The following is a 19,021-nucleotide window of genomic DNA, read 5'->3' as shown; positions in this document are numbered from 1 at the left end:
TTTGTTTCCTGACCGCGAAAAAAAACTGAAATTTGCCACAATGGCGGCAAATGGTGAATCAAACCCCCTCGCCGCTGGTATTCTTGGAAGTTGTCGGTACAATGATTATCTTTATCTGCACATCATTTCCATTAAGAATGATTCGACTTTAAAGTAGATCTATGAATCTATCTTAATGAAGTGGAACGATATACATCCCGACAAATTGGTGCTCCAATACTTGGCTCCTCGTGAAAGAATGTTTGTCACATTGACTTCTGACGAAGACTTGGTGAATATGGTTACATTGAATTTGGTAATGCACATGATTGTGGTCGACATTGTAGTGAGCCGCACTGATGAACATGATGGGCGTAGAAAGAGGGCCCCCAGCCACGGGTATGCACCCATTCTGTTTTGTATGCATTTTCAATTTGTTTATATGATCATAGCATAGAATGTAATACTACATAGTATCGTGTTAATATAGTGATAGTGTAGAATAACTATGCTCGTAGTATCATATAAGGCTACTGATAGTATGGAATGATTGTATGTCTAGTATCTTAGAAATGGAGTTCTCGTATGCAAGCATTCCACTCAAAGTACTTATTTCAATTGTTACAATTTATTTGTAGTCCACTGTAATAATCCAATTTGTTTCATTGTTTTTGCATTTTCCAGTGAGTCTGTTAATTCCAACAGTCCGTTGCAAATTGAGTACAATCCGCTTGGAGATTCAATTGGTGCATGGAGACATTGCATACATGAGGAGAATCAAATTTTCAAAGATGCTAATGATTTTAGGTTTATGCTAAAAAATTACTGCATTGCTAACAACCGAAGCTTGAAGTACAAGAAAAATGATCAACAAAAGATCATAGCCGTATGCATTGTTGAAAATTGCAAATGGAGGCTTTATGCATCAGTTCATAAATTAGACAAGTTATTCGGCATTCGCAAATGTATTCTTGAGCACAGTTGTGGTGATGCTACTCTTCGTACAAGGGGTCATCCCAAAGCCGATGCTACGTGGATTTCGCAACTTATGAAACAAAAATTGAGAGATGAGCCAGGTTACAAACCAATCGCTATTTTGAATGAGGTTCAAAGAAAGTACGGTGTGGAGCTTAAGTACTATACGGAGTGGAGAGGTAAGGAAAAAGAAATGTATGACATTCATGGGGATGAGTCGAACTGTTATGATAAACTGAGATGTTATTGTCGTGCATTAAAACTGAATAACCCTGGTAGTTGTGCCGATTATGAGATTGACCTTCAAACTCAAAAGTTTCTTCGGATCTTTATTAGTTTTGGAAATTCTATTTTGGGTTTCCACCTTGGGTGTAGGCAAATGATATGTTTGGATGGGACTCATATTAAAAATAAGTTCAAAGGTTGCTTACTTTCTGTTGTGTCCAAAGATCCAAATGATGAGTTATACACATTGGCCTATGCAATTGTTGATGCCGAGAATGATAGAAATTGGGAGTGGTTTTGTAATAAGATGAAAGAGATTCTTGTTTATCACAATGGGGGTTTATTGAAAAATTACACAATTTTCTCCGATCGTCATTCGGAGCTTATTAAAGCCATTCCACTGGTATTTCCTGTTAGCACCCATGCTTATTGTTTGCGGCATTTGGAGGATAACTTTAGAACAAAGGTTCTAAGATCGTATCCATTGCACAACAAAGCATATTGGGTGTGTTGGGTTTCGGGCACGCATACGCAGCGGAAAACAAAAATTTAATGTGATTTAAACGACTTTAAAACACACAAGTACATGCCCGACAAATTAAATCAATTAATTGCGTACCTTTGCGCTTCCAGCGAAATTAAACAACAACATACATGCTAATTATTTAACCGAATTTAAACCAATTAACATGCTCGCGTTTAAACCAAATAACATGCTCACAATGATTTAAATCGATTACACATAATCACATAAAATCATACGAGACAAACATGAATACATATACATAGGTTTAAACGAAACTCAAATCGAAACTAGGGTTTCGCGTATTTACCTCTTGAAGCGTGAGGTAGGATCGTTTAGCACGTCGAGATTGCTACGGAAACCAATCCGTACAATCGGGGCAGCAACGGTGCAGCAGCAGCGGCGGTGAGACAGCTCACGGCGGCGCGTGAGTTTCACGCGCGGACTTCCGGGGCGGCGCGTGGGGCAGCGTGCGGCTTCGGCTCGTGCGTTGCTCCTCGATTCTTCGATCTACAGTCTTCCTCCTCTCGGATTTCACCTCGTACACTTCGATCTACTAAATCGTGGCACTAGACACGAAGTAGTTAGAATTAAACGGAAGAAACGAAAAGGAAAAACAATACCGAAACAATCGGCCAATGAATGGCCGATTCCGGTGAAGCTCCGGCGACGGCGGCGCGGTGGCCGAGGAGAGAGGGCCGAGAGAGAGAGTGTGTGAGCGGCTAGGGTTAGGGTTTGAGGTGTTGTTTTTTGTGCAAGGCCTATAAATCATGTATTTATAGTCCCTTGCATAAAACCCTAGCGGGCTTAAGTTGGACCGGGCCAACAGCTTAAGTCCGTTAGTACTTTCACTTGCTCGTCTCTCTTAATTCAATGACCGAAAAATTGCAACGATTACATTTTCGGAATCATTATAATTTCCTCGTCATTACGAGTGCCATCTTTCATTTTCCAACTTTCCAAAAGTGGAAACCCTAGTTCAGTGCACTTTCTAAATTTGGAAACTTCCCGATTTAGAAAGTTCACTAACACGTTCGCCTATTCTTTTCCTTTTCTTATTCTCATTCACAATTCCAAATTACGAATGTTGGACTCAATCATATTGACTTCCAATCATGCAAAGATAAACTATTTTATCTCTGACCGTTTATTCAAAGATCTCATGTGCACGAGCAGTGTGACCCTCGATGGTTCAGGTGTAAGCTAGCCGTGGGCCCACAACCCTTTGTGGTCAAAACTCATCCCCTTCGAGTTACGATTAAGATGAAGCTCGTTTCACCTTAATCACCCAACGAATCAAGATTGGCGTCTAGCAACTACGCGTCATGATTCCCTAGATACAAATGAAGTGCCTGCAAGAACCTTCAGATATAGTTAACGTACAGTACGGTCCCTTCGATTCATATGTCCCGATCGAACTAGAGGCATTGGTTCATCGAGACCTCTTTATATGTTCGATGACGGTGCGATCGTTCCAAGTGTTGTAATCCTTACGTGCATGACTTAGAGAATCGAATTCTCTAATCATCACCTTGTCAGCTCTGGCCAGAGACTTAGAATGATTACAAACTTTCAGAACACACAGGACATCCAAGACTATTCTAGCGATCGAATCCCCGACTACAATGCACAGACCTCCCACTAGATTTCGGACTGCACGAACACTGGCCCTTGGGATGGTCCTCGGTGGAACTCAGGGACAGGTCACGATACAGCTGGTCCTCTAGTGAAGTCACGGTGATGTCTAGGTCATAAGGACTAATGGTGTACAACTATACCATAGATATCTCTACTCGATTATTGGGAACCACTTAGAGATTTCTAGGGTGAGGGAGTTCAGTGAACTCGTCAACTTACGAGCACCCACTTATGCATGCCGATATCACAATACCGTTTACTGATGAGATGCAGTACACATACACTAAGTGCTAGTCTTAATGGGAAAGGCCGATATCCTCATTAGTGGCGTAACCCTTCGACTAGGAACACGTTTAACAGTTATAATACTTCAGTAAATATCTCACGATCCTAACGATCAATTACTAGTACTTGTAATAACTGTAAGGACTACATCTATGCTTGTGACAAAGGGACAAAGATATAGAATGCCAATGTGTTTTATCATTAATACGAATAAAGGTTCGTTTATTACAATAATAAATACGAAAGACCACAGCCACAGGTTGGCTTGTTGGTCACCTACTCTAACAGGGTGAGTATTCTACATAAGGCTGCAATTGCTCCTACTCGGCAAGAGTTTGAGGAACATATTTCTCTTATAGTTCAATCAATGCCTCGTGCGGAATCATTTATCCAAGACTCGGATCCCAATCGTTGGGCCAATGCATACTTTTCTGGAGATAGATGGGGAATAATGAACAGTAACCAAGTTGAATGCTGGAATGGTTGGGTTAAAGATGAACGATCTTTGCCAGTTCCATCCATGATTGATACGATACGAATCAAAATAATGAAGATGATAGGTAATCGATGGGAAGATTCTTTAGTCATGGCTGGTACAGTGTGTCCAAGAGTTGAAAAGAGATAATTAATCAACTATATGGCCTCTCGCTTATTAAAATATACCAGATCAAGTGGTACGCGTTACGAGGTGTATGAAGAGGATAAGTCGTATGGTGTTGATTTAGAGACTAGGACATGTACTTGCAAATCTTGGCAGTTGGATAAACTTCCGTGCAAACACATGTGCATGTATTGAGTCGAAAGGATATTCGATATTTGAATTTTTTGATCCTTGCTTCCGGGTTGATTTGTACAAAGAAGTATATAAGTACATAATTAATCCAATTCCTTCATTTGATGAGGAATTTGATTTGTACAATGCACAAACAAATCATGGTCCGTAAGATGTATTTATTAATGCACCTGCATCGAAAGCTCAACATGACATAGAAGGACGAAGAGAATTCCATCGCAAGTCGAAACCCGTGTTACGAAGTGTGCACGGTGTGGTAAACCTGGACATAATCGCCGTACGTGCAAACAACCAGTCCCGTAGCAACAATCAGTGATGACAAGGTGGATGAGAGCACATGTGGTTGCCCATCTCCCCACAAGGATTGCGGTGAATCAAACGTGGTTGTTTCTACTTTATTTTTATGTTGTTTTAACTTTGTTGACATGTAATTCGTACTATTTATCCATTTGCACTTTGTTTTATCTATTTGTATTATGTACCATGATATGACTATTTTACAATAGGGCGCACTGTTTTAGTTACAATAGTATTGTTGTTACGTTCATATGGTATAACTTACAACATAATATAGTTCACAGAAGAATAATAAATGAATCGATTTGAATTTTATGACCGTTACAACAATATAGCCATTATTTTTGTCTTCAGAACTTATAAATAGCACGTAATTATGTTCATTTGCTTCTCATTCATGGCTTCTTCTAGTAGCAACTCTCAAAAGAGTAGCTTAAAATATAAAAAGGATAACTGCAAGCATCGTGATTGTGGAAGAAAAACAATTATCATGGTTTCGGAGACAAGTTTGAATCCAGGGAGGCTATTTTACTGTTGCCCAGACCATGGCTATTCTCATTGGTGTGAGCCATTTGAAATTGGGCAAACTTTCTCCCACAACTATTCTCGATATGAAGAAAGTGAAGCTATGAGTGGATCGACAAACCAAGTTCATCGCGAAAGTAAAGTGAAGAATTCCAAAGATGAAGCTGGAGAAATTCAAAGTTTGATAATGTTAAACCTAGTAATATTTGCAGTTTACATGATTTGTCAAACCTATGTAATAATGTTTCGTGACTAATCACCGTAATAGTACGACTTAAAAGTTAGTGTCGTGTATTGTAGCTCGTTAAATCGTATTGTAATGTGAATGTGTAAGTACTTTGGGTACATCTAAATAAATTAACTCTATCGATGAATCAATTATTGTTGTTCGTAAGAAATGTACTCATACAATATAGTTATAGTTATTGTTGTTTTACGGTTCTGTATATCACGTGCACAACTCACACATAGATCGTACAATATCTACGTATTATAGTTCCCACGATATAGTCCTCATGTACTTTACTAATGGTACCCTTGTTATAATATCATTTGGGGTCAATACGACCATAGAAAACCATCTCAACCCTTATTTATTCATTTTGTGACTCATTTACAAGAATTGAGACAATTTGGGAGTTGATAGGTGTTGAATATGGTCACTTGTGATGAAAACAATCACTTATAGATACAAGCCTTGTACATTAGTAGTGTATCTTGTAAGGAATTCGATACATTTGTTCCATTTTGGACCCCAAAGTCAAAACTAACCTGAAAAAACCTTACAACCTTAATTTAAAACCTATTACATGTCTTTCCCACACTTATGGATCACAAATGTGTAAAAAAAAATCGAGCAATACAAGTCATCAACATTACGGTATTGGTTGGTGTAACGACTAATATATTCGGTGGCGTGTATATGGATGGACGGAACGGTTGTTTAGTATCCGTGTGCCAACGATATAGTCCTTATGTACTGTAATAATGGTACCCTTGTTATAGTATCATTTGGGGTCAATACGACCATAGAAAACCATCTCATCCATCATTTATTCATTTTGTGACTCATTGACAAGAATTGAGACAACTTGGGAGTTGATAGGTGTTGAATATGGTCACTTGTGATGAAAACAATCACTTATACATAGAAGCCTTATACATTAGTAATGTATCTTGTAAGGTATTCGATACATTTGTTCCATTTTGAACCCCAAAGTCAAAACTAACCTGAAAAAACCTTACAACCTTAATTTAAAACCTATTATATGTCTTTCCCACACTTATGGATAAAAAATTTGCAAAAAAAATTCGAGCAATTCAAATTATCAATATTATGGTATTCATCATTTTCGGTAATGGTATAGACGGGGTAGGTTATACGCATCGACAAGAATCTATCAGAGTATTAAAAACCAATGAGCAAAAAACTTAAACATTCTAAATAGGTGTCCCAACACCAAAAAAGAGGCACAAGTTTAATACCATTATCGCACGAAAACACTAAACTAAAAGTACTTGTTCATGCAAAGACAGTCAAAAGCAGATTGTTCATGACAATCACAACCCAATATCACCCATAAAACAGATTGTTCAAACATAATCAAAAATAATTTTAAAAATCCTTCGAAATATGTTCAAAGCATCAGCATCTACTGGCTCTCTATCCACTCCCTAGTACTTTAAGAAGACAAGTGCTAGTTTTGGACGGAATTTTTTAATCAAGCAAGTTTTCGTCTTTTCCCAAGTCTCAGCACATCTCTAGCATGGCAATATGCCCACATGCAGATGAAAATGCCGCAATCATCATTCTCATCTTGTTGTCTGCATCCTTCTACCTATTCGACACGTGAAGGTATCTCCAACGCGGTTTTATTTTCAATCACCCTACTATGATAAATCGTCTACAAAAATATACTATTATATTAGTATACATGTATTCTCATTACCATTTTGCAGCACCGTTCAATCACAATACCCAAACTATGGATTAATAAAACATATACCACATTCCCCAATATGTAAATTAAAGAAGTAATCATCGATTTGAGGACTTACGATATAATTTGCAAACAATAGAAATAAACATGAACTATTTGTCGATATGTTCCCCACTTAGATGATGATCAAACAAAAGATCGCACATATGCTTTCCAATCAATACATTTGGGCCTCTTTCGATCACAATTGCACTAAAATAGAAATAAACATGCACTATTTTTTTAGTACACCGATACTACATAAGAAGTTATTATATACCATATGTTCAGTAAGTTAGTGATTTGACCTCAAATCAACATCAACCAAGTACCTATCTAGTACTGCCCTCTCTACATCAGTTAGTTCATCTCGACATACATAGTCTGTTCTCCCCTGGTACGTAGAATTATCTACGATAACCTATATCAAAAGTAATCATTAGTGATAATAGTAATAATAATAATAATAATAATAATAATAATAATAATAATAATAATAATAATAATAATAATAATAATAATAATAATAATAATAATAATACTAATAATAATAATAGTTATTATTAAATTATAATCATAATTACTGTTGTGGGCAGTTTAGTAGAGACTACGCTGCGTTCTTGTCCTCAACTCTTTCTTCCTCGATTGTCTTCTCTTGCCTTCGACCTTCTTTCCCTTTCCATGTTCAGCACTTTTTCCAAGGTTTCTTCTACTTTATCTTCTTCTTCTTCTTGTTCTCCTTCTTGCTCTTTTTTTTCCTCATCTCAAAATTCTTCAACAACATTAAAAAATTTATCTTCCTCTTCCACTTCTTTTTTCCCTTCATCTTGCTCTTCTATTTCCTCTTCCTCTTCAAAAATAAATGTTTTTCTTTTCTTTTTCTTCCCTTCTGTCTTTTCCAATCACACATTCTTCCTCTTCACTTGTTGTGCATTTCCAGAATGCTGCTGCAGTTCACATAAAATAAACAATGATTAGTGTAATACAACAACATCATGTTGGTTTACAAATGGGACATTTCCATCTCATTAATAGTACTCTTCACTTACACGCCTGACTTCCACTTTTCCACCGACCTCCAAAGCAGCAGCAATAGGACCAGATAGTTCTTCCACAGGTGAAACCAGAAATTTTTTCTCTTCTTTGTGCACGGAGAATGATATAACCTAATAAACATATAAACATGTTTATTAAGTAATCAAATAACACAATGAAAATGCATAAATCAAATTGTTACCTTGTCTGGCGTGAGTTCCCTAAAAAGATGTTTAGCCTGACGTTCATCGGCTGGTATATTTCTTTAGGATGCCTATATTCCTTTAGCTGAAATGATTTGTGCAGGCTAAAATTAAACAGTCAGGCACATTTTTTACCATTCTTCAAAAAACAAAAAGTAAAAAACTCAAAAACTCTCTCTACCCTTTCGATTTTCTTTCGCAAAGCCCGTGCAAATCGTCAACAGATCGGAGGTAATTTTTACGTTTTTACGATCCTCTTGTTATGTAGATTACGAATCCGAAAAAAAAAACGAAAAAATCGATCTTAGCCACGCTCGTGTGAATTTATTTATTTATTTATTTATTTTTTTTTTTTTTTATAAATTTATTTCGAAATAAATTGACGTTGGATTTTTACTCGTGTGAATTTGCACGAGCGCATCCACTGCGCTCGTGTAAATTCACACGAGTGTTTAATTTTTTTTTTTATAATTTTTTTTTTTTTAAAAGTCCGATTTTTGCTTGCTCGCGTGGATTTACACGAGCGCATCCACTACGCTCGTGTAAATCCACGCGAGCATTTTTTAATTTTTTTTTTTTTTTTTTTAAAATTAATTAGTTTAATTATAAGTTGCGCTCGTGCAAAAACATGCGAGCACTGTTGAAATGCTCGCATGTTTTTGCACGAGCACAACAATTTTTTTTTTTTTCATTTCATTATTTAAATTCTTTTTTTTTTATTATATGAAATATTAATAAAGTGCTTATTTAAAATGTAGATGGCAGGAGGCCGGGGGAAAAGTCTTATGAGTCAAGTTGCCGGTAAAGGCAAGAGCTTAATGAAAGCCTTGAGCGGGAAGGGCAAAAACTTGTTGGTCGAAAACCTACACGCAAGTGCACGTATCGTACAAGTAATATAGTGGACTATTAAGTCCGGATATCGAACCCACAGGGAATATTTAATTATCTAATCCTAGACGCTAAATTCTACCAATTGTTATCAAGCCCACCCTACACAGTCGAAAAAGGATTAATAAACTAAATTAAACTAAAACAATTAAAAACACAAAAACAAGAAAGCAATTAAAAATACGAAGATTAATCAAAGTAGACAAGCCTAGGATTTTATTCTTCCCCCTATGTGATTATTACTCCCCCAATTCCTTCAATTATGCAAGCAATTAACCCGGATTATTAACCTGAGATGCTAAAATAATCATAACCCGCTTCCGCGTGTATTACGATTCTAATACTCTAGATTCAATTACTATATTCCTATGCAATTAATTCTAGAACACAGCATTAAGCACAAATCTCAATAATGGCTACCTAAGAGATTAACTATATTCCTATGTTAATACCACAAAGGCTCTTCTACCACAGTTCTAATTATTAACCCGATCTTCCGATTCATGCGATTAACAATAACATAAAAGCGCATAAAGTGGCCAGTTTCATGAACTTAATAAAACAAGTAGAAGAAATAATCCGGAATTAAAACTTGCATAAAATCATAGAAAAGGGTTCATAAATCCCACATAGGGTTCCAAATAAAATCCTAGAAATAAGAAATTTAGCTACTCATGATTAAAGGAAAAACACAAATAAAATAAATCATAGACGATAAATCTATGCTTGAAGTCTTCGAATTCTTCGTTATTGCTTTGTTGCTCTCCAAATTGCGTATAAAGATCCTCTAATTGTGTGCTTGGCTTGGTCTTATATAGGGTGAAGAACTTGGGGAAGAAGGCAGTTTCCTTGTGCAATTAAAATTCCTTCACTGCGCTATTTCGCCCATCCGGACGGCCGTGTGAGATTTATGCCTAAAATCCGCACGGCCGTGCGGTCCTTGATTCTCCAGAATTCTGCTTTTTTCACTTTTGGCCCATATTTTCTCCAAAATTGCAGTTTTGACCCCATACTTTTCCAATTCTTCAATTTGTACCTAAAATACAATAAATCAACTTTTTAAGCACCAATTATCATTAAAACACACCAAAAGCTCAAATAAAAAGATACGATAAAGTGTAAAAATATACACTTAACACACCCCCAAACTTGAACTTTTGCTTGTCCTCAAGCAAAATCAACCAATAAGCAAATAACACAACTATTACATCTCATCACATAGATCAATGATCAACTTCACGTTTTCAGAACTTGTAATTATAATGACAATTCTTAGGCATTCGCAAGCTCAAAATTCAACAACACTTAGTCACTCACCATTACCAAAAACCACAAATCATACAATTGCTTCAAGTATCCAATATTTGCAAGTTAAAGATAGAAAGAATTTATACTTACATGCATATGCTTGACTCCAAATACTCACCAAATTATTCTACTCTACTAATATCGAACATTAAGCTATTGGGATCATTGGGGCTTTGTGGCTTTCAATTGTTAGGCTCTTTGGTTCGAGGTAGGAAATATGGGTATGTGTGGCTATTCTTCTTGAATTTAGGTGATTACGCCAAAATTTGAAAGATAGGCGTTTGAAACAATGAATTCACCTCTACGGACTTTAATAAACTAGATTCTCAAAAGTTCAAAAGTCTCCACTTTTGCTTTTGAGGCAATGGATCGAGTTTTCAAAAAATAATTCAACAACTAGTCCTTATTTCTCCCTTCTAGTCTCTTCTTCTTCTTCTTCTTTTTTTTTTTTTTTTTTTTTTTTTTTTTTTTTTATATATATATTTTTCTTTTTATATGCATATAGAAGCATAGATATTTGTCTCTTTTTTTTTTTTTTTTTTTTCCGAAGAAGAAGAAGGACCTTATAAACTTTTCGACCGAACTCCAAGGGGTAATTTTCAAGAATCTCCACCTATTCTACCTTACGCATTGGCTAGAAGAAAGAACACCTTTTCTCCGAGGCTCAAATCAAGGTTCTAAGGATAGTTTCGATAAAAAGGTCGGCTTGAAAGGCTCAAACGGTTCAAAGAAGGCCCAAATCATATCCCAAATCACTCACTACTCAATACTTCGTATCATAAATTTCCTAAGGTGAGTTCTAAAACCGAACATAGCATGATCTAGCACAAATTAACTCCAAATTTAAAATACAAAACATTCAACCAAAGCAATGCACAAAATGTGATTCCTAGCAATAATTCGCTTCTAAGTCCCGTTGAATCGAAAGCTAAACAAACATCAAATCCTTATCACACAAAACAAGTAATTTCATCATCAAACATTGATCATCTCTCATCATCATAAATCATAGATGCATTCGACTCAAGCATATTTTTTTTTTAGAAAAGCAATAAAAGCGAATAAAACCTAATGCATGCAAACTAAAACAAATAAGCACAAAAATAACATGTTTTTCACCCCCAAACTGAAAATTTTCGTTGCCCTCAACGAAATTAGCACAAAGTTTAAGGATAGAAAACACCTGATTTAGTCGGAGTCGATGTGATCGGGGTGCTCCTCCCTCCTTCTCTCATGCTCATCCTCATCGGAAAGCTCGGGCACGGGCTCAAGAATGGGTGCTGGTAAAGGTGCCAGCTTGATGTACTCGGGCGTGCCTTGAAAGATGAGATTTTGAAGAAGTTGATTCGACTCTCTAGCCTCCATTCGAAAATTGTGTGTGGGAGGTTGAGAGGATGAAAGAGAAGGGTTTAGGAAGAAATGGGGGCAAAATCGAATTTTTAGAATTTAAAACGCCCAGTAATAGCCTCGGACGGCCGTGCGAGATTTCAGGCATAAATCCGCACGGCCGCACCAATCATCGGTTTTGGGCAGTAGCCCCTTGAATTCTCGGACGGCCGTCTGCGATTTAAAGGCAAAATCCGCACGGCCGTCCCATTTCCGGATTTTGTACAGTAGCCTCCCGAAATCTCACACGGCCGTGTGAGAGTCCTGCCTTTTTCTTGCACGGCCGTGTGGGTATTTGCAATTAGGTCCCTGAAAAATAAAAACTTCATATTAGTGCCCCTGAAACTTTTTTTTTTTTTTTTTTTTTATTTCGGACGCCCGACTCGACCCTCGATCACTTTTTCGACCCTGAAAAATAAAATTCAAATAATAAATTAGAATGCATGCTTATGATACTAAAAACGAAACGAAAAATTAAAGAAAAAATACGAAAAACAATAAAGCTCGGGTTGCCTCCCGAGAAGCGCTAAGTTTAAAGTCTTCAGCCGGACGTTGCTTCTTTAATTTCAAGCAAAAGTGACCGAAGCACTTGGCAATCTTCACTCGCTTCCCAATACGGTTTGAGCCGGCTCCGTTTTACGTTGAACGTACGATTTGAATCGCGCTCCTTTATTTTGACCACCTCGTGCGGAAGAGTTTCTTGGACAATAAACGGCCGCGACCACTTTAATTTGCACCTCCTTGGAAGTAACCAAAGACGGGATTTGCACAATAACACCAATTGTCCTTTGTGCAATTCCTTTTTGATTTTCTCCTTACGACCACTATAGCTTGACCCATCCTTCTCTCGTGACTTGCTCGAGCCTTTGGATGGCAACATCTTCCTTGCATTCTCATCTTCGTTAAGACCTCGACTCGCATGACTTTCTCTCGGAGGATTCAAAAGTGAGTCCATGAAATAAACTTGCTCCGTCCGATTCCCGTTTCCGCCATCATCTCCTGCACTCAAAGATGCTTTCCCATTGTCCAAGATCGAAACATCAAACTTTTCATTATTTGTAAAATCCATAAGCTCAATAGCAAAACAATCAATATTATCACATGGATTTTTATTAGCACTAAAAACATTGAATTTGATTGTTTGATCATGCACAGTCATTGTAAGATCACCACTAGCACAATCAATTAGCGTCTTCGACGTGGCTAAAAACGGTCTCCATACGATAAGAGGTATCTCCCTATCCTCATCTATATCAAGTATAACGAAATCAACAGGGAAGATAAATTTATTAACTTTCACTAGCACATTCTCTAAAATACCTTTTGGGTAAACTAAAGATCTATCGGCTAATTGAAGAGTTATAGCCGTCGGTTCAATTTCTCCTAACCCAAGATTTTTAAAAGTAGAGTACGGCATAAGATTAATGCTAGCACCTAAATCAATGAGCGATCTAAAATTTTTACCTCCTATAGTACAAGGAATAGTGAACTTACCTGGATCGCCGAGTTTTTGTGGAAGAGGCCGAGTAAGAATTGCACTAATTTGCTCCGTGAGTTGGATCATCTCGTTCCCTTGCAATTTCTTACTTTTCTTCACGAGGTCCTTGAGGAACTTCACCCACTTCGGCATCTTTTGAAGTGCTTCAATGAAAGGAATATTTATTCGAATTTCCTTCAACTTGTCCAAAAATCTTTGATATTCGGCATCGAGCTTCTCCTTTATAAACTTTTGAGGATAAGGAATTGGAGGGACTTGTAAAGGCACCGTCGATGGTGGCTCGTCATGAGGTGATTCTTTTTCCTCATTCTTTTTCGGCTTCTTGATTACCGTGCTTCTCTTCTCTTTTCGTGGGGCTTCCTCCAATTGCTTCCCGTTCTTCAAGGTGACTGCTTGGCACGTCTCGACCTCGATCTTTTTTGTTAGCAATCTTTGTGGATATGGGATTGGCTCAACCCATTCGGCTACAGTGACTTGCGGCTTGACTTGAATTTCTTTATTTTTCTCGATTTTGAAATCGATAGCTTGGCACGTCTCGAACTTTTGCTTTCGAGGATCTTCCGTATTCGATGGCAATGCTCCTTGCGGACGGTTCTCTTGATTCAAAGCTAATTGAGCGAGTTGATTCTCCAAATTTCGCAGCGAGGCTTGGGTAGCAGTCATGAATTGGGCCAATATCTCCTCCGTGCTTGATTTTTGGGCCGGTGGATTGTTGCCTTGATAGCTTTGTTGAGGAGGGGCTTGATTTTGGAATTGACCTTGAGGTCTTTGATATCCTTGGCCTTGTTGATTTACTCCATATTGCCCTTGTGATCTCCACCCTTGATTTTGAAATTGGCGAGGCGCGTTATTGACGTAGTTGAGCGATTCCACATCTTGTTGGCATTGGAGTGTGTAGTGATTTCCACCGCAAATTTCACAACATGGAGACTCAACGGCTTGGACTTGTTGTGGTGGACTTGCTTTGATGTGCTGCAGAAGGAGTTGATTTTGTTGAGCAATTTGGGTCACTTGAGCTTGAAGGGCCGTAATTGCATCTAACTCCAACACTCCGGGAACTTTCTTGGCTCCACTAACCGTCCTCTCGCTTGACTTGGCAAACCTATTTTGTGCAATTTGATCCAACATGATAAATGCATCCGGTATCGATTGACTCATAAAATTACCTCCGGTGGATGCATCTAAGACGGTTCGTGCGTTCTCGTTAATTCCTTGGTAGAAGATGTGGATTTGCCGCCATTGTTCGACTCCATGTGTTGGACATTGCCTCAAAAGGGTCTTAAATCTCTCCCATGCCTCGTATAATTGCTCGCCTTGCTCTTGGACAAAATTATGAATTTCTCGTCGGATTCTCTCGTCCTTCTCGGGTGAGCTGTAAACTTTCATGAAAAGGTTGAGGAGTTGAGACCACGACGAGATAGAGTGGGGGGCTTGGGACATCAACCATTGGCGAGCTCTTCCTTGTAGGGAGTGCTTGAAGAGAATTAATTGAAGCGCCTCTTGGGAAACGCCGTTTTGACGGTGGGAGTTACAGGTATCTAGAAAATTGACAATGTGAAGATGGGGATCTTCACCGGCCAATCCACTAAATAACCCGTTATTTTGGAGCATCGTCAAGAGGCCTTGCTTGATCTCAAAATTGTGCGCCTCAATAGGTGGATATTGGATGCTCGGGCGGAATCCGTCATGAGTAGGGATTATGTAGTCTTGAAGTGCCCGTGGCCTAGCTGCTGGCTGTAATGGAAGTTGAAGGGGTGGGTCTTGGACTTGGTTTCCATTGGCATTGATTAAATTACCCTCTGCGCGTATGCGTTCTTCGTCTTCCATTGTATTGGTTGCGTGTTGACGTCTCCTAGCGGCTCGAAAAGAGCGTTCGATTTCGGGATCAAACGGTTCTCTAGCAAGATCGAGTCTCCTAGGCATACACCGTACCTAAAACAAAAAATAAAATAAAACGAAAATTAAATGGGTGAATCGTGAAAATTGTTCAAATTTAGAGCTAGAATAAAATAAATAATTAAAATATTCCCCGGCAACGGCGCCAAAAACTTGTTGGTCGAAAACCTACACGCAAGTGCACGTATCGTACAAGTAATATAGTGGACTATTAAGTCCGGATATCGAACCCACAGGGAATATTTAATTATCTATTCCTAGACGCTAAATTCTACCAATTGTTATCAAGCCCACCCTACACAGTCGAAAAAGGATTAATAAACTAAATTAAACTAAAACAATTAAAAACACAAAAATAAGAAAGCAATTAAAAATACGAAGATTAATCAAAGTAGACAAGCCTAGGATTTTATTCTTCCCCCTATGTGATTATTACTCCCCCAATTCCTTCAATTATGCAAGCAATTAACCCGGATTATTAACCTGAGATGCTAAAATAATCATAACCCGCTTCCGCGTGTATTACGATTCTAATACTCTAGATTCAATTACTATATTCCTATGCAATTAATTCTAGAACACAGCATTAAGCACAAATCTCAATAATGGCTACCTAAGAGATTAACTATATTCCTATGTTAATACCACAAAGGCTCTTCTACCACAGTTCTAATTATTAACCCGATCTTCCGATTCATGCGATTAACAATAACATAAAAGCGCATAAAGTGGCCAGTTTCATGAACTTAATAAAACAAGTAGAAGAAATAATCCGGAATTAAAACTTGCATAAAATCATAGAAAAGGGTTCATAAATCCCACATAGGGTTCCAAATAAAATCCTAAAAATAAGAAATTTAGCTACTCATGATTAAAGGAAAAACACAAATAAAATAAATCATAGACGATAAATCTATGCTTGAAGTCTTCGAATTCTTCGTTATTGCTTTGTTGCTCTCCAAATTGCGTATAAAGATCCTCTAATTGTGTGCTTGGCTTGGTCTTATATAGGGTGAAGAACTTGGGGAAGAAGGCAGTTTCCTTGTGCAATTAAAATTCCTTCACTGCGCTATTTCGCCCATCCGGACGGCCTTGTGAGATTTATGCCTAAAATCCGCACGGCCGTGCGGTCCTTGATTCTCCAGAATTCTGCTTTTTTAGCACCTAGCATGAGTGTCATCTTTCTTCCAAACTTCATAAGTTTCCTTTTCAGCATCAGTCGTTGTGGCAGGTATTGTGGCGGGAAGTCTCTCGTTCAAAACATAGAGACGCCCCTCAACGGTTAGTACAAGCTTAAGACTACGCAACCAATCTAGGTAATTAGGGCCATTGAGTTTATTGTCGAGGATTGACATTATGGGATTCTTAGACATGATTATCTGAGACATATAGAGAAGAGGATTATTAGAGATTCGCGTTAAATGATTGTTACAATTAAATGTTTGGACTTGTGTTATTTAATTGTTCTCCCACTAATTTTATCGAGTTCCACTTCCCTCTAGTAGACAAACGAGAAAACTGATTTTTCTTAATGGGCTTTAGGTCCAATAGACAAATATAACCCGTAGTTAATCTAGCCCGATTATATTTGCCCAAAGGTAGATCACAATCAATCATATCCACAATATGACCCTAAATTAATTTTCCTCACACTTGATAATGACCTAAGTTAATCTCGCGAATATCAAAATCGTCGTGTGTCAAGTCTAACCTACCAATCAAAGATGCTCATAGAACTTGATTATGCCAAACTAATGCAGTCCCTAGTTAATCTAGCCGACCACGTTAATCCAACATAACCCTTTTCTACGGCTACCTTCATCATTATGTCAATTGAATTACAGCTTACTCTACCATAGCACTCCCCGCTAACACGGCTTACTGCACTATAGTAAAGGGCTACACATAATCCAACCGTTGGCAGAAGGAAAGAAATAACTCAACAGATTGGGTTTTTCTTTATAGCTTGAAATGATTCTTAATTAAAAGAATGAGGGATTTTATTAAAATGTTTTATCTCATCAGAAGGTTTGGATTGGTCTATGTGATTCCTACATCTATGTTCTCTAAAGGTATATGGAAACGCATATTGTCCTAAGAGGAACATACGACCTAATTTTATAATTAATTACATTAATTAATTATCGAGTTTTTCCAAAATAATTATAGAACCTCAACTAGCATAAATCATTCAAATAATGTTGAGGTACTACTAATTAAGTTGAACTTATAATCAATATTATATATGTGTTCTATTAATTGAAATCAATTTAACAATTTAAATTAATTAATTAATCTAACACCTATTTACTAAAATAGATGATTGTCGATCCAATTATCTAATTGGGATTAATTGAAAATAATTTGCCAAAAATTAAAATCAATTTGTTTTAAGTTTAATTTTAGAAATCTGAATTTTTTTTTTTTTTTTTTTATTTTCAGTGGACCGGTTCGGCCCAACCGGTCTGACCGGTTCGGACCGAAGCGGTCCGGTTCTGCCCGGTCCAGCTGACCCAAATCAGTGGGCCGGGTCAGTCGGACCGAGAACCGGTCTGACCGACCCGAATCCACGTGGATTCGGTCAACTAGATCGCACACAACCATCGAACCGGCCGGTTCGACCGGTTCGATCCGAACAACAAAAACCGACGTTTTTTAAAAACAATTTCAGATCCGATTTTCCAATTTTAAACAATTTTAAAGCTGGAAAAATTCTAAACAATATTTCAAAAATATTTTAAACTTACGAAAACTCCCAATTACATAATACGACAATCACTACTTCAATAAATCGAACATGCATAAATCATAGCATATTATACAACGCAATTAATTACGCAACGAGCTCTGATACCATTGTTGGGTTTCGGGCACGCATACGCAGCGGAAAACAAAAATTTATGCGAATTAAACGAGTTTAAAACGCACATAGAACATGCCCGACAAATTAAATCAATTAATTGCGTACCTTTGCGCTTCCAGCGAAATTAAAAACAACATACATGCTAATAAATTTAACCGAATTTAAATCAATTAACATACTCGCGTTTAAACCAAATAACATGCTCGCAATGATTTAAATCGATTTCACATAATCACATAAAATCACACGAGACAAACATGAATACATATACATAGGTTTAAACGAAACTCAAATCGAAACTAGGGTTTCGATTATTTACCTCTTGAAGCGTGAGGTAGGATCGTTTAGCACGTCGAGATTGCTACGGAAACCAATCCGTACAATCGGGGCAGCAGCAGAGCAGCGGCAGCAGCGGCGGATCAACCACGGCGGCGCGTGAGTTTCACGCGCGGACTTCCGGGGCGGCGCGTGGGGCAGCGTGCGGCTTAGGCTCGTGCGTTGCTCCTCGATTCTTCGATCTACAGTCTTCCTCCTCTCGGATTTCACCTTGTATACTTCGATCTACTAAAACGTGGCACTAGACACGAAGTAGTTAGAATAAAACGGAAGAAAAAGAGAAGGAAAAACAATACCGAAACAATCGGCCAATGAATGGCCGATTCCGGTGAAGCTCCGGCGACGGCGGCGCGGTGGCCGAGGAGAGAGGGCCGAGAGAGAGAGTGTGT

At 37.9% G+C, this 19,021-nt stretch overlaps 1 protein-coding gene across 1 annotated transcript; it reads left to right on the top strand.

Annotated features, from left to right (window-relative positions):
- The first annotated feature begins 175 nt into the window (after nt 1-175).
- On the top strand, nt 176-4,250 carry LOC105950354 (uncharacterized). Its single transcript, XM_088820266.1, has 3 exons — nt 176-378; nt 664-1,582; nt 3,933-4,250. Exons 1-3 carry the CDS (start codon nt 176-178, stop codon nt 4,248-4,250), a joined length of 1,440 nt encoding a protein of 479 aa, XP_088676392.1.
- The last annotated feature ends 14,771 nt before the right edge of the window (nt 4,251-19,021 follow it).

The sequence above is a fragment of the Erythranthe guttata genome, chromosome 7, assembly GCF_056151865.1.
Source record: "Erythranthe guttata isolate IM_541 chromosome 7, IM_541, whole genome shotgun sequence".
Classification (NCBI taxonomy): domain Eukaryota; kingdom Viridiplantae; phylum Streptophyta; class Magnoliopsida; order Lamiales; family Phrymaceae; genus Erythranthe; species Erythranthe guttata.
The sequence above is the reverse complement of the archived record's forward strand: the minus strand, read 5'-3'. Positions and strand labels throughout refer to the sequence as shown.